At 36.3% G+C, this 22,135-nt stretch overlaps 1 protein-coding gene across 1 annotated transcript in view; it reads left to right on the plus strand.

Moving 5' to 3' along the window:
• The window catches only part of SLCO5A1 (solute carrier organic anion transporter family member 5A1), a 57,659-nt gene extending 36,770 nt beyond the window's left edge, over positions 1-20,889 (plus strand). Inside the window, exons 7-11 of the mRNA XM_072411072.1 lie at positions 3,711-3,909; positions 5,749-5,908; positions 9,806-10,047; positions 13,683-13,747; positions 17,811-20,889. Coding sequence (XP_072267173.1) covers positions 3,711-3,909; positions 5,749-5,908; positions 9,806-10,047; positions 13,683-13,747; positions 17,811-18,268 — 1,124 coding nt within the window. The 3' untranslated portion in view covers positions 18,269-20,889. The remainder of the gene's footprint in view (positions 1-3,710; positions 3,910-5,748; positions 5,909-9,805; positions 10,048-13,682; positions 13,748-17,810) is intronic.
• The last annotated feature ends 1,246 nt before the right edge of the window (positions 20,890-22,135 follow it).

Here is a 22,135-nt window from a genome sequence, read left to right on the forward strand (position 1 = left end):
ATGGAATTAAGCTTACAAAGTTTAGGTTAGAAATCCTCTGCCTAGGTCATATGAAAAACAGTACATTTAGTATTTTATAGTGAGTAAATTTAAAGATAGTCATGCACATTTATTTATTTCTAGGACACTTAAAACATCATAACCTGCGTGTTGTGTGCTGTGCCAAATCCATGGATATTATTATGGATGAAAGTGAAGCATTATTTTAATTTAATAACCTTATAAAGAATGGCTGTGATCACCTCTGACTTCAGGAAACAGTTGGCTCCAAAGTGGTTGCAATTGACTAAAAATAGCCTCAAGTATGGCAAGCTAATGATATCTAAACAATCCACAGTTTGGCAGACATCTTATCCCAACAGTTACTAAAAAAATATGTAGAAGCAAACTTGAAAAAATTGTTAGTCGCTGAAGAACAACGCTTAACTTAAAATACATAGTAACTGGAACTACATTTTCATAACACAGTAATAATCAGTTTTTCTCTCTACATTACAGGAGATTATAATTTATTCTTAGTACATAGTATCCCTATAGCCATTAGTTAGATAGATAATAATGTGGGAATAATGTGAAAAGCTGTTTTAAGGTCACTGATCCCATGAGCAAGCAGATTATCCTATAGATGCATAGGCTCCTCTGGTTCCTTCTAGCACACACAGCTTCATTCTAAAGGGTAATCAGAGCTAAATTCAGTTCAGTAATCTCACAAAGCAGTGTGCGTTCTATGACAATTATAAGTAGCATATCATGCAATATTGTAATATCAGGAGATGAACAGATCATTTTATTTTATCTGAGATTATGTTTAAAGAAAAACAATACCTAAGTTCAGCCTTATTCCACCTCTCTCATTCCCCATGTTAGTTTTTCCTCTGACTACAGATCAAATATGAGCAGGAAACTTGGACCACAAGTGATATCCCATACAGGAGCAGGCAACGTTCTTCTCCTTGGCGAGCTGTATAGTAATCCACATTAACTATTAGGGAAGACTTCTGTTATTAAATTTAAAGTGGGGGACTTGGATATGACAGTACAAGTATTTATTAACGAATTTACAGAACTAGCTATAAATGGTTTATTTGCCAAGTGCCAGTGGACAGATTAAGTTGTTGGAAGCATTGCTACGGCTAGAGAGTCTATTGGAGAGGCACAAAAAGAAGAACTGTACACTGGGAGGATGGGGCAATAATCTGGATAAAGAATACAAGCTAGTCAAGCTCCTTTTTTATTTTTTCTTTCCATATTAATTGGAACATTTTTGAACAAAGTATGACTGACCACTATATCCTGAACAAGGTAGCAACATTATCAGGCTTTTGCATTGGACTTTGTGAAGGGTTACCATTTACTAAAATGTAGAGATATACGACAATGAAAAAAATGCAAAGTGAAGTTTATTTTTACACACAGTTAGCCACATAAAGACATGTGAATACCATGACTAATAAATAGATTGCCTTACTCTGGCTGCCTAAGTCAGAAAGATTTTACATTACAGTACATAGCTGGGCCTCTCTGGGACTGATTAATGAAAATCAAACCAAATGTGCCTGCACTTCCCACTGTAATCAATTGGGGTCATATTTCATATACATTAAAGATTTAGATGTGCTGCCTTAGGCAACAATTTTACTTTTGTGTCATTGCCTATAAGCCAAACCCATGTTTCATCTAGTTGGTTTGCATGGACCACCCATTTATGTTTCCTTCTTTTTTTTTAATTATCCTTATAAGTTATGTTGCTTCTTCTCAAAACTGCCTTATACTGTGTCAATGACATATGACTATAGTAGAGACATTAAATTGTGAGGGACAATTGATATGACTGATAATATGATATAACTATGGACCTAGTAAACTGATGTTTAATAGATTGACATTATTTAAATACATAATAATAATAATTGTTGAAGCAAACCTTGACCTTGACCTGAAAGTTCATTCATTTGACCTGCAGTAGCTCCACATTTTGGATACTGATGGCAGCCATTTATTCACCTTTACTTTAGTCTATTCCTTCTCTGCCTTGATACAACCTGATCCAACACAGCACTGGACCAAGTATTTTTCTGAAGCAGTAATATTAGTTACATTGTTCCTTAAGTGTCAGTGACTTATGGTAAATCGATGCATTTTTGTTATTTTATGCTGTGGTTTCTGTGCCAGGGAAGTCTATAAGCTCCTTAATGCTTAGCATTAAAATACTAATGCACGCTGAAAGCTTTTAGTGGATTTCATATTAAAGCTATAAATAACAGGAGACTTTTTCAGGAGGTGGTTACTGAATTGTAGAATGATGCATAGAATAAGCTATAGATAGTGTGATTCATAAGTGTTATTTTTGGCATATGGTGACTTCATGTAATTATATTAACAAAGCTGCCCTTGGCCCGGAGATTACATATCTAGATGAGACAGATTTGTCCTTGAAAATAACTCCGCATAATGCAAATGTATTACCATGACATAATGCAGTGGGTGTTCTGTATATACAAAGCAAGCATTTCTCCTGGGCCCCTAGTAACAACTTCTTTTACAGAGATTTTAGCCTAGCAACTCCAAAGAACAGTGCGGTAATTCTAAACCTGGTTTTGTAAGAAACCTTCCTTCAGATTGGACAATGCTAATAAAACATAAATATAACTTTCCCCTGCAGTTATTTGATTGCCATGTTTATCCATGTGCTAATAAATGCCAGTCTGCAGATCTAAATGTGCCCACGGCCAAAATTCCACTTCAGGTGTTAGGGGTTTGGATATTGAAATTTATTGGTGTATTGCTCTAATGTGGTCCAATCCACATACAAATTACCCTGTGTGCTTGGTTTATATAGCAAGGTGATGTGAAACTAGACCTAATTTACTAAGAATGTAGTGGACTCTAATAAGAATGTAGTAGTATAAAAGGAGGTAATGATATTAATGGATTGTCAGGTTCATAACTTCCTTACACTTTAATACAACAGGCCAATGACCTGCCGTTTCCAGGACGCTGTACTGAAAATAGCTGTAAATATTTAGTCTGTGCATTCTGATCCTACAGATTACTTACAGAAACATGCATTTTGTATATATTAAATAGAAATGCAAACATGCTCCATTAGCCACCATTCATTAAACATACCATGTTCAGATTTCTTTTACAAGGTAGTAAAATGGAAAGTGATAATGCCCTATAACAGTGGTGGTCAGCTTACAAAGTATAGGAGGCCCCAACTATGGGCCCTGACATCAAGGGACACAGGTATTATTCAGTATATGGGGCCATGCTGCAGGAGACAAAGGCCGGGAACAGGGTATAACAAACAAGAATTTATTGCAACTACAGTCTGTTTACCAAATAATAGCAGCATTCCAACCACTGACTGCTAGGGTCCAAGTACTAAAGGGCTGCAGGTTGGACACCAAAGCTCTAAAACATGTAATAATATATTACAGATCCCACTCACCTTTTTTAAATCTGTGATGTAAAATTGGTGAGTTGCTGTTTTAGGTTTCTGAACTTGACATCCCGCTTCTGGCCAGATTAAAGGTAACCTGCGTACTTGCTCCAGTGCATGTACATTCCAAAAGCACTTAGTGTTTTCTCTTTGTAAATCAGTACATTTAAGATAATGAAATATTGTGCAACAGATGTACAGTTTTTTTTATTTTTTATTATTATTTAATAATATTACTAATATTATTTATTTTTATGAATTTCAGGCCTGATCATTGTTCCTAGTGCTGGCGTTGGGATTGTGTTAGGTGGCTATATCATTAAGAAACTTAAACTAAGTGCAAGAGAATCAGCAAAGTTGGCAATGATCTGTAGTGGTGTGTCCCTGCTCTGTTTCTCTACCCTGTTCATTGTGGGATGTGAGAGTATTAATCTTGGTGGCATTAACATACCATACACTACTGGGTAGGTATATACTCTGAAAATGTTTTCTTCCAATAACAGTTTTGATCTTTCTGTACAGGGATGGATTTTAGCTAGATGCTCAATCATGGTCACTCTTGTGTTGTCTCCACCAGAAAATGTTATTAGCTGCACAGTTTGAAGCAATTTGTATACATTAATAATCTATATTCCAATATGCATATTATCTAACTAAAGAGAACTGTCTTGTTATCATAGAATATTTGTGTTAAAGAAGCCATAAAAGACTTTCTTTTGGCAGATATGAGAAATAAAAAGCCTGTGCATCTTGTCATAGATAAGGAGATCTAATTCAGAAAAGACAAAGGACCTGATTTATTAAAGCTCTCTAAGATTGAACACATTTGCTAACAAATAGCAATTGACTAAGGAAATTCATTTCAGGTTTGCTGAATCACCCAGCTTCCATGAGAAAGTGCATCCTCTCCAGCCCAGGAGAGCTTTAATAAAGTTCTTTTCCCATGATACAAGATGGGGTTCCTCTGTTTTGCTTTATATAATGTATATAATAAAAAGAAAAGCTTGAAAAGACTTGAAACTTACCTAGGTTGAAATTTGTTTGGCCTTTAATTTGTCTAATATAAACAGATTTTTTAAATGTCTGTTTGAGATTTTCATTCATATAAATTGCTGCTTAATTATGAAATGATTAGCCGGAGTGCTATTTCCATAATTACTAATGTGTGTGTATAAAATTGCTTCAGCTTTCCCCCCAAACTTCAGGCTGCATTCCCTTCACCTTTCCCCTAAAGACAAATGAAACAGAACCCCTCCACATCTTCAACATCCTCTTTACCTTCCTAAGTTTTATTCAAAACTATACTTTGCCCTAAAAGGAACTTGAGATGTCAGGTGCTCACAAAGCAGAGAACCAAAATTTTGACACCCGTAGAAAGTGTATTTTCAAAAATAGGTAAAGCATTGACAACCTATGTATTCCTGCCCTCAGAGTTTCATATAAAATGAGCTACTGTAAGGAGCCTGTCTACAAAACTATACACACAAGTCAGGAATGACATCAAGATCAGTAATCCAAAAATAAAAAAAAGATTTAAAAGATAACAATACATGATAGTCCCTGGGGTAAGGACATCCGACATATGGACGACTCCTAGATACAAATGTGGCTTCTCTGCTGTTCCTGTGAAGGATGGAAGCTGGACACCATGTTGCCTAATAATATGTTAAGACAAACATCTGTCCTAATTTCATTTATTAAAATAATGTACCTGTTCCGACTTACATACAAATTCAATTCAACAACAAACCTACAATCCCTATCTCGTATGTACTTGCACTTATATAATATTTTATCTTACCAGCTTCCTTTCGCCTTCCTCTGTAATGTATAGTTGTCAATACAGAACTTGGATTTGCAGGTAACTTTGTCAAAAGGTCACAGCCTACACCAGACTGAATGACTCTGCCACCTTCTCCTCTGCCCGCATTCCTCTACCAAATTGGAGAAGTCATCTGGCTGTGACTATTTAGAGATGACTTCTCCCTTATGATCACTATTTGGGGTAATATAGAATAGGAATGTTCTTATCCCGTGAAGTCGACTTTTATAGTAGAAATGAAGTAGTTGCTATTGTTGATCTTCTACTAATTTTTTGTAAATTATTTGGAATAAAACCCTTATTTACAATTTTGTTCAAGGTCAGTAATGCAAAATAATGATAAAAAGAGGATCAGAATGAGTCAGATAGCTAGTATTTTCAGAAAGAAGGCATCAGTTGCAGCCTCCGTATACTTTCCTTTCCTTTATTTAAACTGTTCTCATTTTGTAGTAAGTATAACATGTTCCTCTTTCCTTCTCAGCCCTACATTAACGATGGCACACAGGAATCTAACAGGTGGCTGTAATGTTAACTGTGGTTGTAAAATACATGAATATGAGCCAGTGTGTGGATCGGATGGAATTACATACTTCAATCCTTGTCTTGCTGGATGCGTTAATGTGGGAAATCAAAGCATTGCAGTAAGTAATAAATGTGAGCTACTCATTTGCTGACTCTGCTGCTTGGAAATGGAGGAAGATCTTTATATTTATGAGATTAGGACTGCAGGGTGTATTTAAAAGGTGAATCTGGCATTTACTGTATTTTCAGATCAGTTTACATTTACTGGAGAATCTTTAACAAAATTCATGAAACATGTTTGTCCGCAAATGCATTGGATAAAGCAACATTTACTGCTTATTCACTGCACATTTAACTGGATAATCAATCATTATTTTAATAAAACTCACTTCTCATTCAGTGCACAGTCTATGGAGAATTATTCACCCCGTCCATATGGACCTGTGCTGGTGGGCTTGTGACAATGGCCTCAGTTTGGGATGCTTCTGAGACCATGGACTTCAATGACAGATACTTTTTCAGGATTTGACCTGCACTACTGCTCATAATTAGTAGCACAGGCACGAGAGAGAGAGAGAGACAAAGCATTTAGTCAGTGTGAATGTTGGCTGTTGGTTTTATCTGTTCTGTATGGAGTTACCCTTAATAAATGATTGTGATCCCTAAAGCTTTCTTACTGTGTCATAAATGAATTACAGTGTTCAACAAGAATTATTTTGCTGTGCTTAGTTTCCCCAAAAATCATCTTGTTGACTCCCATTTCCTCCAGGAAAGATGAAAAGATAGATATGGGTGCACCTTTCATCAATTCTTTCATTTCATGAAAGTTCACTGTCCAGGACAGCCTAGATATAAATGCAGCATCAGCAGTTACAAAAAGCTGTAGCCAGTTTCACAAAAGAAAGTTAAATTTTAGTTCTTGAGATTGGTATCTAAAGTGTATCTAAACCCAAATAAAAAAGCAGTATATTACATATTACTGGCCCTTAGATGTGGTGGTTGCATTGGTTCCTTTTCTGGAATATTATCAGGCCAATGACACACATCCTGTCCTAGGATGACTAGGTTCACTAACCTTTCTGTATTGGGACAACAGAAAACAAGACCGGACCCCATAACTCTGTCTTATTATAATATAGGGCTAAGAACAATGTAACTGGTAATAGCACTGTTAGAGAGCACAGAAATTAATTGTTTTCACACAAATGTACATTATAGTACCAACATCCCTACGTGTATATGTATAATAAACCACAAACTCTTTTAGCCTTTTTAGGTCCTTTTCAGGTTCCCCAACTGCATACAAAATGTTTGCCTCCAGTTTCATATATTTTTATATCCAACACAAACCATCGGTTACAAGTCCATGTCCATAAAATAAATTTCTGTTTTTTAAAAACCAGAAGGGTTCTATTATAGAAATCTTTCATTTTCCGGGTGACTTATGCCTCAGGGCAGGAGACCAATTTAGTTGCTATACCTGTAATGCTCTCCATGACAAGGGATGTATATGGATAAGAATGACATGAGTGTCTTTTTTACTGCTGGGGCTAAACTAAGGATTGAAGGGGACTACAAACTATATTTCTAGTATTTTTATAATACAGCTAACAAAAACACTTTTAAATTAGGATAAATATATCCTTCTCTGATTTTCTTAATCTGCATGCTTGTTTAAAATCTGTGACTCAGACATATTAGTCCTGATTTATTAAAGCTCTCCAAGGATGGAGAGCATGCACTTTCATCAGTGAAGCTGGGTGATCCAGCAAACCTGGAATGGATTTCTTAAAAGATATTTAGTATTTGTTAGCAAATGTTTTCAATCCTGAACCAGATCCATTCCAGGTTTGCTGGATCACCCAGCTTAACTGATGAAAGTGCATGCTTTCCAGCCTTGGAGAGTTTTAATAAACCAGGGCCATTAAACCAGTGGTGTACCACACCATGCAGTTAACTAGCGTTTTGAGAAGGATGTCAGATCTCTAATATTGAAAGGAGTGCAAATTAATTTTTACCTGTAATGTTCCTGGACAGATTGTATTATCCATCATACCTATTACTGTTTAATATGAGCATGTACACAGAATCACTGCCTCCTAAATTAAGAGGAGTTAGGACCCTGCAATGACTACAGGCATTCTGAATGGCAGCCAGGTCTAAAAGCTGTTCAGAGAAGCTATCACTTTCTGGACAGAGAGAGGATTTCACTGCAGGATGTAAGTCCATGGCATGTTGGCATTTCACTAATTCAAAGCCAAGCCAATGCAACCTGAGAAGCCTGCGCCACGCTAGGGCATTATGACCCTGTGTGCCTGGGCAGCCGTGAGAACTCTTTTGTGGTTCTAATTCAACTTACCTTTTCTTCCTCACTGTGATCCTGATTACAGGACTGTAATTTCTATCATCATATCAGCTGTTTTTACAGAATAGTGTCCTCATTCCAGGCTTTGACTCGACTTGCTCTAGTAGCTCAGATCTTGTTTCCAATTAGTTTCTGGCATTTATTTATATAGAAGGATCAGTGTTACTGATTGAAATAAGAGAGGTATATTCTCTCACCAACTTGTCTGACCTTAGACATACTGACTACCAGCTGGGCTGCTTGTTCCCAATAAGAATGTGCTGAAGCATGTCTTACCCTGCTAGTGAAATCTATTCAATATTTATCATGAGTTAAAGGGCACCTGTCTGTTTGTAACAGACATGTCATGGGGGAGAAGGACAAGAAACACAATATACTTCAATGGGTTTGACAGTTATTTTTGACATGCAATGTCTAACTACAGTTTAAAGGAAAATTTGAATGATTTTCATCAATTGTATTTCATTTAGGTTTATATGTTTTTTTTAATTTACATATATACCATATATGGCCAAGTAAAAACCAAAGTGTTTATTGCCCAAAATTAAAATTAAAATAAGAATATTGGTTTATACTCAGGTTACACTTAGTGGCATGTCCTAACTCTGAATTGGTCTCTTGTTTGACAGATCAGACCTGCCAAAGACAAGCTGTTTGTAACTAAGTTTACATGAGGACACAGCCCCATCTACTGGTGGCCAACAACCAAGATAATTTGAACAAATGACCCATTATAACCCCCATATAACCAACACACAGTACTTTAATCTGTAATAATGGGGGGAGCATGCTGTAACTCTTTAATGACGAAGACAAACTCTGCAGCTGTTTCTTTTTGCATATCAAAGCGCAGCCTTCTCCAGAAGTTAATTAATGTCTAAGCTCCATAATCTTTTTTGCTTTGTTTGTGATTAACTCACAGTGAGGATTTTATACAGTAACTGACACCAGGCTGCCTAATAATATGTTGAGACAAACATCTGTCCTAATTCCATTTATTAAAATAATGTACCTGTTCCAACTTACATACAAATTCAACTTAAGAACAAACCTAGAGTAGCCCGGGTACTACCTGTACAAAATAGGCCCATGTGATTTTCATTTTCTATCTTAAAAGCAAAACACCATTTATGTATTTATTCACATTCATTTTTTGGCATTTGTGTTGAATACTGTTTTAAATACTAGCAGTAATGAATGCATTTTGTGCCCGGGGTATATACCCAAATCAAAGCATTTTTTTTTTTTTTGGAATAAAAGTGGGTGTTTTTATTTGGCCTATATTTCAGCTTGTATTTGAGTATATAAGTGTGTGTGTGTTGAAAGAAAGAGATTCAGGGCTATGGGTGGTTTTTAGCAAGTGTTGGATCCTGTTGGTTTTGGTCTCAATAGCATGAACAGGTATAGCGAGGGTGGGCTACTTGGCCATCACTCACTGTGGGTTTTTATTTAGACCTGAAAGGAACGTAAGTAATGTTTTCTGTTTATTGAAAATATGTTTTGAGCTTCTGAATTTAGGATTAACTGGCTAAACCCCTGGTTTTACAAAGCTATCTCATTGCAATCTAATGATAAATTTATTTTAAAAAATAATTAATTTAATTATAAAATATTACCCTTCCTTTTTTTCCTTCCTTCTTTTCTGTTGCAGGTAAGAAATTATACTGAATGTGCCTGTGTCCAAAGCCGGCAAGTCATCACTCCACCTACAGTGGGACAACGTAGTCAACTCCGAGTGGTCATCGTAAAGACCTATCTGCATGAAAACGGTTATGCTGTGTCGGGGAAATGTGATCGAACCTGCAATACCCTTATTCCATTTTTGATATTCCTCTTTATTGTAACTCTCATCACAGCATGCGCACAACCCTCAGCCATCATTGTGACTCTCAGGTGAGAAGTGTAATTAACATATAAAGCACATATACAACAGCAGGAACATCATTCAGAAGATGTGCATATAGGTGCATCTCTAGATGATGGGATCTTAAGATATAAAATGACTAATAGAGCTCTCTGATGCTCCCTCCTGCACCCACACAACAGGAAAAAGTGGGACGTGGGTATCCCAGGAGGCTCTGCCCTCCCATTCTATCTTAACTGTCACATTTACCTCTTTCTCACTAAAGCGCAGACGCCTCTCTCCTGCACATGGGGGCAGTTCTGACACTGGGCTTGCCTCTGTTTCCAAGCTTTATCAATTCTAGCTAATCAGAAAATAGCCTCTTGACCAGCCCTGGCTATTAAGGTAGCGCACATACTGTACTCTGTGTTCGTGCAACGTGTCTCCATTGTGCTGAGCCCCTAATTCTGTTGAGCTAGTTCCTGTTCACCTGGTGCTTTATTCAGTGTTACCTCTGTCCAGCTCCTGCGTTAACCCCTCGTTGTCCAGTCTGTTGGTTCCCAGCCAACTTCCCTGTGCTATTCCAGGGTTCCTGTCTGTCTGTGGATATCCCTGAGTCACCTGTGCCTCCTTTTGCTTCCAGTGTCTCCTGTGTTCCCTGTGCCTTCAGTGGCCCCTGTGTCACTAGTGTCTGTCTCCTGGATCCCTGGCTATTAACCCCTGGCGTGTGACCTGACCTCTCTTTCTTGCTGCCTGCCTCAACCCCGACCATCTTCATCCTTCTGCTTTGTGATTTGGTACTGTGATTTGCCCACCTTGGTGTGCCCAAGGACCGCAACCTGGCAGTAACCAGCGGCGCAACATCCTCACCATCTGGGGCTCTGGAAAAGACCTGGTTACTGCTTGAACTCTGCGTCTTGGCCCTTCTAAGGGTTTACACCACCTCCGTGCAAGCTGTAGCGCCCCTAATGGTCATGTCTCTCCTTGCGTAACATTAACCGCTGGGTTTTTTAAAAAATAGTTAAAAAAATGAATTTTTACTTTATATAAAAGGGTTATCAACCTGTTTTTGTATAGTAAAAAGTTTTGTGAAAAAAAAATTATTTTTCTAAAGGTCCGACATATCCAATCTATTGCGGTTAGATTAAGTGTAGTGCGCTGGTAGGAAGAATGCACATGACCTATTTTGCCACCACAATGCAGTTTATTTGCATTGTTCTGCATTGGCTGGTACTGTACAGTGCATTGGGGTGCACACTATTTTTTTTATAAACACATCATTTTCAGACTCCATGTACACCATACCATACTAAATATACTTCTATATGATAGAGAAATCCTAAAAATGTGTGCATCTTTTCCATTCTAAAAATACTGTTTGTACTGATACTAAATCTCTACATTTTGAAAAGCAAAGTGCTTTTTGTGCCCTTCCATTCTCATAGGAATGTGGTAGGCTATTAGGCAGACAGTTTGTGTATTTTCCCTATAGATGTTTTCTTTAATATGACATTTAAAAGTGAAGATTAGAGGCACACAGGGAAGCTTGCTTTCAACCGCACATGATACAAGTTCCATAGCCTGCAAACATATTCCCCTTCCATTCTGCTACATTTGTTTTGTCACCAGTGTCCTGGAATGAACTTTACTAAATATCACAGGCTTTCAGTGTGTGTAGCGCAGGCCTAGGGCCCATTTTATACAGAGCTATTCACTTTAAAGAGCAACTAAATGTGCATTAGGAGATTTATACTTATAACATACTCAGAAAAGAAAGATTGTATTTTAATGGAAACGGGTAATGGTTTGCATATAATTTCTTTTTCTTCCTCTTGTTTAGGATTTAAATACACCTTTAAAATATTGTTTCATTTTTAGTCAGTTGTATTGTAATTTTGCATAAAAATCTGCAGACAACAGGTGGAGTTCTAGGCTCTTTTCTATACCCTACCTTGTCTATTCTTAGAGTGGGATTATACTCTTTCAATTTCAGCATTACAATTTTGATTGGCTGATCCAGGATGACATTACTGTTTAAATAATGTAAGATTTATTTACACACATAAGTGAATATGTCAGCACATTGACTACTCCCTGTTCCTTCCTATTCAGATGGAGCTGTATAAACTTTCCATCAGCGAGAGAGAGAGTCTGAAGGCAAACATCTTTTCCTGCACTATATGTTTAGAAAATCCTCAATGCTGTATGATACCAATATATTGATTGAACCTGGTATATTGGGAAGGATTCCGTTGGGGAACTTCTTCCTCAGAGTTCCTGGTCATATAAAGATGTGCCAGTGGCATGAAATATATAAAACCTTTTTTCACGGGAATCACTCCCCCGGGACAGTGGGCTGGTTAGTTTAGAAAGGGGCACCTAGTTTTCTTAATGATAAATCATAAAACTAGTTTTTTTTCCTTATGTAATTTAAACTTTGAAACCTCATTATAAACACAATTTCATCACCATAGAGAGTTAATGAAGGTAGATGAATACAAAGAAATCCTATTTTATAGTTTTTAGCATAACATTCACAAAAAGATTTTATCTAAAATAGCATATTAATCTCTACTGTACCTACAAATGTACTATTGGAATTATTAAATTCAAATGAGTGTCAAATGACAGTAGACTCTGCAACATTTGAATGTTTGTGCATTAACAGGTAGCATAATAAAAAGTTTAATAGGTAACTCTGGCAAGTTTTTGGGTGATTCTTTTGAATTCACTGCACAAAAAGATGAAAGTAAGGTTATTATTTTAAATGAATTGTTTTCTTCCGAAGCTGACTGTTTCCAAATGTATGTTAGATATGTAAGATATTGTTTATAAATATCACACTTTTCCCTAATTCCCTAATACTTCTTTCTTGCCCTAAAACAATTTATGATTTAAATGACAGACTTGCTGTAAAGTCTGTCAGCTTTGTCTGATAAAACCTTTCTTAGGTAAGAAAACAATAAAGTGAATTTAAAATATATATTTCCAACCTTCCTCTGTGTGCCATTGAGCCAAATAAACAAGCCAGGTCTTAAGCTGCAAATAATCATTATTTTATGCACTACAATATAAAATGCTTCCATTAAATAATATTTTATTACATAATTGCAAGACAATTGCAAGAAACACCCATATCCATCCGGGTATCTGCCCTTGGCCTGGCACAGATGGAGCTCCAGGCCCCAACGTCTTCTTTCTGCTTCCTGGTTCTTCTTCCTGCGTCAGCCGATCTCGCACTGCGCAGGGGCGAGATCGGGGGACTTATATTGGGAAGAAAAAAAATTGCCAATCTCACTGCACATGCCGGGAGGCTCTGCACTTCCATTAATTCTTGATTGCCTAGGCGATCCAGAATTAAAGGGGGGTGCTGCACCATTTTTTTTTTTGCAATTAAAAAAACACAAACAAACAAATATTTTACGTTAAAAAGGGTTGTCTACCCTTTTATTTAAGGTAAAAATTCTGAGTTTAGGTACGCCCCATGATGTCAGTGTTAGAAAGATGTAATTTTAGTGATTAGTAGATTGTGTAATGCGTGAAACGAACTCCAGAAAGTAAAAATCACATTTGTATCCTTTGATAATGTCTATAATTTGCCTTGAATTTAGAAAGTGACACAATTGACAGTTACTGAATCTAATATTTAACTTAATGATAAAACTTATAATATTTTATTTTGTAGGTCTGTGGATGAAGGGGAGAGGCCTTTTGCATTAGGAATGCAGTTTGTTTTGCTGAGAACTCTTGGTAAGCATTATTTACATGTCTAAAAAGATTTACTATGCACCTTTATTACAGTATTTTTTAAAAATCTTATGGAATTACCAGAGGATTTTGCTGTTATGAAATATGGCTTATAAATTTTCCTACAGCTAAGTAGTGGAAGTGACAATGTAGATGAAGAATATAAATGAAGACATGCTGTGCATCTACAGTGATGTGAAATTCCTCTTTATCTTGTGAAAGTTCTACCATTGGTGATATTTATCCACTAGGTGGAGCTGTTGTTCTATTTTCTCAGATTTAGAATGCCCAGTCTGGTTCCACTTAGTGTCCAGTTGTAGGATAAATACATATTTATGTACCCAGAACCTAAGGGAGAGAATCATTTATAACCATATTGAAATAAACATTTAGACATTTTAGAGATAATATTAGGTGCACTGCTATTAATGTCAGGGATAACAGGAAATAATAATTGCTGTTAGATCCTTCTATTTCAAAATGATGTGAAAGGCTTTGCCTAATCACATAGATTGCAACAGAGTAGCAGGCGGCGTCTTCTCCCACGCTTTGACTTTAGCCAGCCCTAGCCGCCTACATTCCCCAACCCTAGGTAAGGTAAGTAATTACACCATGAATTAATGTGTAAGTGTTAATTATTTTTTTTAACATTTCATATGTAGCAATCCACCTAACCTCTCCATGCAAATAGGATCCGTTACAGGAAATTGTCTTCCTTATACAATTTGTTAAATACCTAAATTTTTTTTAAGCGCTAGTAATGAAAGTTTAAACAGTCATTCTATAGTATCAAAAATATGGGATCCAATATTTGGAATCTTATAGATAATACAGTTTAAAAAAATTCTGCTGCGGTGGCACATGAAATCTAAAAGTCATTACAACGTGTTGCTCAGCAGTACTGGACTCAAACATATAATCTATATTCTAATATAAAAAATGTAATAGAAAAAACCTATTTGTCCTCCTCAGTGAAAAAAAAAAACGGTTAAAGGCATATCTGTGCAAAACAAAATAAATAGGCAATGAAGAATATGATAATTCCTTAGAACATTCTGCTGTCTTTGCCCAATCGCAAAGTCCACCCTACACTTTCTGCTCTGCACACATAACAAGAAATTTAAAAAAATCTCTTCAATATGAAGGGACCAACATTCCCTATAGAAGGATTTTACACAAACCTCCTGATTAAACCAAAACTATTAGGGAATACCAGATCTAGATTGTATCTAATCTATCTATTAGATGAAAAAAATCTCTTAGCTTTTGTCTGTCTAGAATTTTTTTTCATGGGACAACACTTGCTGTCTTACCTTGGTAATCAGCTAATGTCTAAATGTACGTTACATCAGCTAAATGTAACGCATGCATACCACTCCAATATCATTTTTCCACTTTGAAGCTTCTAAACTTTAGAAACTTACAGAAACTTTTGTCTAAAGTGGCCAAAGCCAGCCATTATTTTTTCCGGGATCCAAAATGACCAAAATCTAAGCTCTGCTAGATATGTGGAATTAATATTTTTTAATATATTCTAAGAGAGATCTGATAATAGCTCCATCCCTTAGCTACATGGTGGAAAACATATTGGTTCATTTTCTAGGTTCCCATTCACATATCCTACTGTTCAGATATAGGACTGCAACTCTACTTAGCAGGGGCAATCCTAACTTTTTACTCCACAGATTTCATAACCAAGATTTCCCCAATCGGCTTTGGGCTTGGCATATTTTACACTTGGTACTGTAAAGGCACATGTTATATAATTGATTTCCCAAAAGATAATGTTTTTTTTCCAACTCACTGAGTTGGCGCTATATAAATCCTGTTTATTATTATTATTAATAATAACAATAAAAAAAATTCCACATTTTTGTGACAGATCTCTCACTATATTTGAAACTAGCTTAACACTCTAATACATATAACCATTATTTGGGGACATACTGCGTAGCATAGACATACTGCCAATCAAAGGACTTATCTCCTTTGGATCAATTTACTCTTTTGACCTATTTATTTACATACCGGACCTTTCATCAAGTTCACCTGTAAAATTGAGAATATGGAGTTTGAGGTTGTAGGATATCCATTGCTATGTTTTTCTGTTACTAATGGATTTACCTGAATCATACCTCTTGCCTTCTGTTCAGTACATATAATGGGTTTCCTATTTTGTATTGGAAAACAGCATAACACAGCTTGATTCCTTATTGTTATTGTTCTGTTTATTGTTTTGTGGTTATTTTTTGTTACCACTGGTAATTGTGATAAAAAAATAGTAGTAGATAGATAAACAAATATAGAATTTTCCACATATCTTATGAAATGGTCCTTAAGGCCACGCAGAGCTTTTCACAATGACTTTACCAACAAATAAACATGGTAGCGGCTGTGTGATGGTCTGATATATTGCAGGCCCTGGGCACCTTTCTGTAGTAAGAGTACCATTAATTCCTCTTTGTGTAAGAACATTTTAAAAAAGAATGTAAGGCTCTAAGTCCATGGAATGAAGCTAAATTGCAGCTGGGCCATATAGAAAGAAGGATTTCAAGCGTGCAAGTAGGTCAACAGCTAAATGGCTTAAGTTATGGAATGGCCTAATTTCAGTTGATGTTGTGACAAGACCTGAAAAGAACTGTTAATGTTCAGCAGTCTGCAAATGTTGCTGAGCTAATACAATTCTGTATAGAGGTAGGAACCTAAATTCCTTCAAAGTGGTATGAGATCCAGATCAGGGCATTTACTAATTTAGTGATTAAAAGTGTATATCTAAATATTGACTTAAAGAGTAAATTAACATTTCATCACTGAACATTTAAATCTTATCAGAATTAAATAAAATGGTTATTATGAAAAGGTATTTTTATTATTACTTTATTATTATTAAACAGGATTTTTATTGCGCCAACATATTACGCAGCGCTGTACGTTAAATAGGGGTTGCAAATGATAGACAAATACATACAGTGACACAGGAGGACGAGAAGACCCTGCCCTGCATTTCACATGTTTAACATTTAAAGTATGGTAAATTTGGTAGGAAGGGTTTTTCTCAGGAATATAAGTTGATGTGCCAACCCCTAGTAAGTATTAGGCAATTGGAGATAGTTTCTAACAAGTTTAAACGAGTTTAAAAACAAAAACATAGAGGGTTAGATTTTTATTGCAAGCAAAATGAGATAAAGCAAAATATAATATGGTATATGATATTCTGAAATTATGATATATCATTTGCTAGACCAGCACACGGGATAATTTATAAATGTTATTCAACTGCTTGTTTTACATTGACCCAACTACCTCTGCCACTGTCTCATTCTCCCCTGAGGAAGCCTGTCTGTGAAGTGCGTTGGAAACGGAGACCTTCCTGTTTATTTTGCTACCATTCGAGTCCAAGTTTGGCACTTGTAACTTCATATGCGTTAGTTGAACTGTGTCTAGTTATTTTAATTAAAGCGTACCTAAACTCAAAAATTCCACTTTACATTTAAAAAGCGTAGACAATTAAAATTCTGTGCAACATCCTTTTTTTAAAAAAAATTTTTAATCTTGTCAATATCTTATGAATGCATTCTATCTTCATCAGTGTACGAAGATCAGAGGGAACTAATCAGTTCAGTGAAGAATTGTCTTTCAACTTAGTCTTCTGAAAACCTTGAGTAATATTTGGAGGAAAGCCAATGTGTTCTGGGGCAATGGCCAATTGAGCACCATCCATTCATCATTCTACTTGATTGAAAAGCTTCTTCATGCACAGTGCTTCTTCATGCTATCATGGGATTTTTTAGCCTTTATGTAACAGATCAGCTCTGCTACTTAAAATGTCAAGAGAATCTAATCTTAGGCTTTGCCATTTGGGTTTAAAATATCAAAAAATACATCATGGAGTAAAATAAGTTTGACTTTGTATATTTTATATTTAAAAAAAAAACTAAATTAGCTATACATTTTCCATCTAGTACTCTGTAGTTACATTGGCAACCTACTGTGACTCTCTGAATGTTATTTATTGCGTGAAACGATGCAAATTTCCAAACTCTCTAACTTGTCTTTGTTTTTGCAGCTTACATTCCTACACCAATCTACTTCGGGGCTGTTATTGATACAACTTGCATGCTTTGGCAGCAGGACTGTGGAGTGCAAGGCTCCTGCTGGGAATACAACGTGACATCATTTCGTTTCGTTTATTTTGGACTGGCAGCTGGTTTGAAATTCTTAGGATTCATTTTTATATTTCTGGCTTGGTATTCCATTAAACACAAAGAGGATCAGTTGCAGAGGAGAAGGTGGCGGGCCTCCCCAATAAGCACAGTCAGTGAGATGATCGGCAATACAAGAGCCGAGCCAAATTATGCACGGACCAGATCCTGCCCCGCCTTCGGCACCAGGGAAGAGCCAAACGAAGACAGTAGCAAAGACAAAGGAATCCAGCACATAGCACAAACCTATCCTGGGCCTTTCCTGGAAGCAATAAATTCATCCTTTGAGAATTCTCAAGAAGAGACCCCAGCTGACACATAGCTTGGATAATCATTTTCCTGACCGAGTTTAGTATGGCGCCTTGTGCAACATGTGCCTTTTATATGAACTAAATACATATGGGAAAATGATAACACCTTCAAACCAGTAGCAACAGGGTTGTTGGGGGCTGGTTACCTCAACAAAATTTGTTTTCTCAAGTTTTTTAATTGTTAGTGGTAAATCTGTGCTCTACCCCTACATTATGAATCTGTACTTGTATAAATGGTTACTAAGGGAATAAAATAATGAACAAATATTGAAACAGCACATTTGGAATTGCATCTCAGTTTGGAGATTTGGAATGAACAGTTTTAACTGTTAAAATTTTAAAAGCGAAAGTGCGGTCTTCTAAAAACTGATTTCATATTTTTTATGGCTTGGAGCTTGAATTTCTGACTAAGCTTCACCCCTGCACAATATTCCCTGCCCAATGTATAAGATTATTAAAAGCACTTAGACCCTCTTATTGGACAGGTCAGTGGTGGGTATACTCTTAGAGTTAGAAAAGTCAAGCCTATAGTTTCATGAATATCAATGATATTTAACATTATATAAAAGTTTAGCAGGTAGGACTGCAGTTTATGAAAAGACTGATGGATAAGACTTCCTGGTTTTGTGCTTCTAGCTTCTGTTTAAATATATTCTGGGGCTTGGTTCCTGTATTATATTAGTGAATAACATTTCCTCCAAAGAGCTAATAACAATCTATTTCCTAGTAAAGATATAGGAGTGTCATATTGTACTAACACATTTTGTGCACTCTGGACAATGTTTCTAGAACTGGAACACAAACAATTACACTGTCGACCACCAACTACTGCAGGTGGACTAGAAAAAAGGATGTTTAGTATAATTCTTTATTAATTTATAATGATAATGACATTATGGACAGAAATTAGGTAACTTTTGTGGTGTAGAGCCATAATATTTGGCAATTGTTTTTCATTCAATGATTAGTGGATAATCCCATCTATCAGCCTATGCTGTCATTTTAGCACATTTTGCCTAGGATTAATCTTTTCTAAACATAGTAAAAATCTAGTTACCAGACCTGAATGTGTGACAGTTCTAAATATATGGCCTACCTTGATAATACATGAGATTACTTCCATGACCGTGGAGTAGTACAGGACCTAACTTAAATCAGTTACATAGTTAGTAAGGTTGAAAAAAGGTATATGTCCATCAAGTTTAACCACTAGGGAAATAAACATATGCCAGATAAAACCCTATAGACATAGTTGATCCTGAGGAATAGTAATGACTGCAGACAATCACCATCAGTCAGATAAAGTTACTGTGCAGTTATGTGTTTCCCTAAATACAGTTGAAAGATGATCTGTAAATGGATCTCTGTTTTATGTGGCACAGTCCCTGATCTCTTCCAAGTGTGCTTTTTCATATTCATCTGTGTGCTATCAAGTCCAGAAGGCATTCGGCTGATATCAACATGCAGCTTTCCAGAACTGGCACAGCTGGCAGTCTTCAGCCATTAAGTGGCGGCTGGGATAGTTTGTGCCAACAGCTGGAGAGCAGCAGGCTGTATTGTTTGCCTAAATTAAATGTCTGCCATTGATGCCAGGTGTGCTCCATGTCATTTAGAAGATACTGTACATGATATGAACTTTACTGTGAGGTATGCTTTAAAGCACAATTGAATTTGCCTAAACTATGCAACTACACTGTGGAGAATTGCATTGGAAGCATGGCAGAAATCATAATCATAAATATGCAAGCCATACTAAAGTTACTTATCAGGCAAGAGTATATAAAACAATGAACTTTTTATTGCAGGCATTACTATAACTATCAGTGTAGGGTTTTATATGTACATATTATCTGCTTGGTATTATATGGGCATCTGAAATATAGGATGTATACAAAGGTTTAGTTCTTTTTGTTACTATATGATAACTTTTGTTATTGTTTTCAGTACTGATTTATAGTTTTGTTTGATCACATTTTTGTAAGTGGATTTATTTGCAAATTGAGTTCAGCCCATACAAGGTCTAGACTAGCATATATACTTCTTTATCTTGAATAAGATTCATTTGATTTTACTGTGGTATTTTATAAATTACTCTGGTTCTAGTTTTCAAGAATTATTACACCATATCCCCCGAGTTTGCAGAAGAACCTCACTCCCCAGGGTACCTAATGCTCCACCATAGGCAGAAAGGATAAATAGAAGAGTCCTGACTTACGTTTGTTCAGGACCCCCAAATATGTGAGTGTAATGCCCCTATAGATAGGGTAATGTGCCAGTGTTCCGAACTTCTTGCAGGCTAGAGGCTTTTTTTAATAATTTTATTGTCCAGTTGTGTTGTTACGTTTTATAAGATGTAGCATACTGCATGGAAAGACTAGCAGTATGTGGCAACTTTTACTCATCTACATTTAAACATTTAGGCTGTCTGGTGATCAGTCTACTACTCAGGCCCCTTGTATAACAGCCACAGCGCTAGGTAGGAGACCTGGATCATGTGTTGGGGTGACAGCATCCTACCTGAAGTGCAAGTTTCACCTTGTTCTGTTCTGATCCAAGTATATCTAATTAGCCACAATAGACATTCACAGCAGATAAAGTTATTGGCTACTCAGAAAACAGTACCCAAAGCAAAGCACTCAATGCAAATTACATTGACAATCACAAATGGTCAGTAACTTTTTTGCTCTGGCCTGAGTAAATTCTAAATAACTATTGATTAGCATACCTCCCAACTTTCTGACAATGAAAAAAGGGAGATCTTTTACTGCATACTATGGTGACAAAGAACACCCTCTTTCCAATTCCCCAGTTATATGCATTAAGAAGGGCTTACATGGAAAAATCAGATAAGTTGTGTCTACTGTTATGCTGGATTTCAAAACAATAATTGTATAAGATGGATGAAAGGTTTAGTGTAGACCAAAACTTTTGATTGTTAAACAGTACAGGAAACCTGAAGAGGGACAGATGGGACTGATTTCTCTCCTTTGCCTCCAAATAAGAGACAATTCAGAGCTATAGCTTACAGTACTTTTCCCTCAGCCCTTTGTTTCCTGCAGTGTTCCTTAACCCATATCTAAACCCAGGAACAAAAACATAATATAATGCAGGTTACCAGTTGTTAGATATAGTAGCTGTTTATATATATATATATATATATATATATATATATATATATATATATATATATATATATACAGTGGTAGCTTGGTATAAGTCCAACTTGGTATAAGTCCGGTTTGGACACGAAAAATCTTGTTTGGTATACAACCTTTACTTGGTATACATCCTTTATTGCTAGAACTTGTATGTAATGAGTCATAACACCGCGCCCTACCCTTATTTACCTCTCTCGAGACAAAGACACGACTGCCCACAAGCGTCAGTACGCCAGTTGCTACCATTCAATGAACAACCCGCGCTATAACGCTCTATGAATTACATAACATCTCCTCCTCCTCCCTTCACAGCACCATCCTAGTAGGCACTCAACTCTTCTCATTAAGGTAAAGTGAGGGTAAATTTTAATTTATTTAATCTAATTGCTTTTGTATTTATGTATTTTAGTATTAAGCAGTGTTTAAATTATTTCATACAGCCCCATCAACGTATAATATGCCAATAACAAAAGGATTTTATTTCATGGGAACGCATTATTTATTTTCCCTTTATTTCTTATCGGAAAAATTTGTTTGGTATAAGTCCAAGGATCTGAAACAGATTAAGGATTTATACCAAGGTACCACTGTATATATGTACACACACACTTGGTAATTCTACCAGTACCTCTCAGCTCCTCTTCCCAAAACATAGGGTGAGGTGTACTGTAGTTTAGAGAGAGAGAGAGAGAGAGAGAGAGAGAGAGAGAGAGAGGACAA

Source organism: Pyxicephalus adspersus, chromosome 5, assembly GCF_032062135.1.
Source record: "Pyxicephalus adspersus chromosome 5, UCB_Pads_2.0, whole genome shotgun sequence".
Classification (NCBI taxonomy): Eukaryota; Metazoa; Chordata; class Amphibia; order Anura; family Pyxicephalidae; genus Pyxicephalus; species Pyxicephalus adspersus.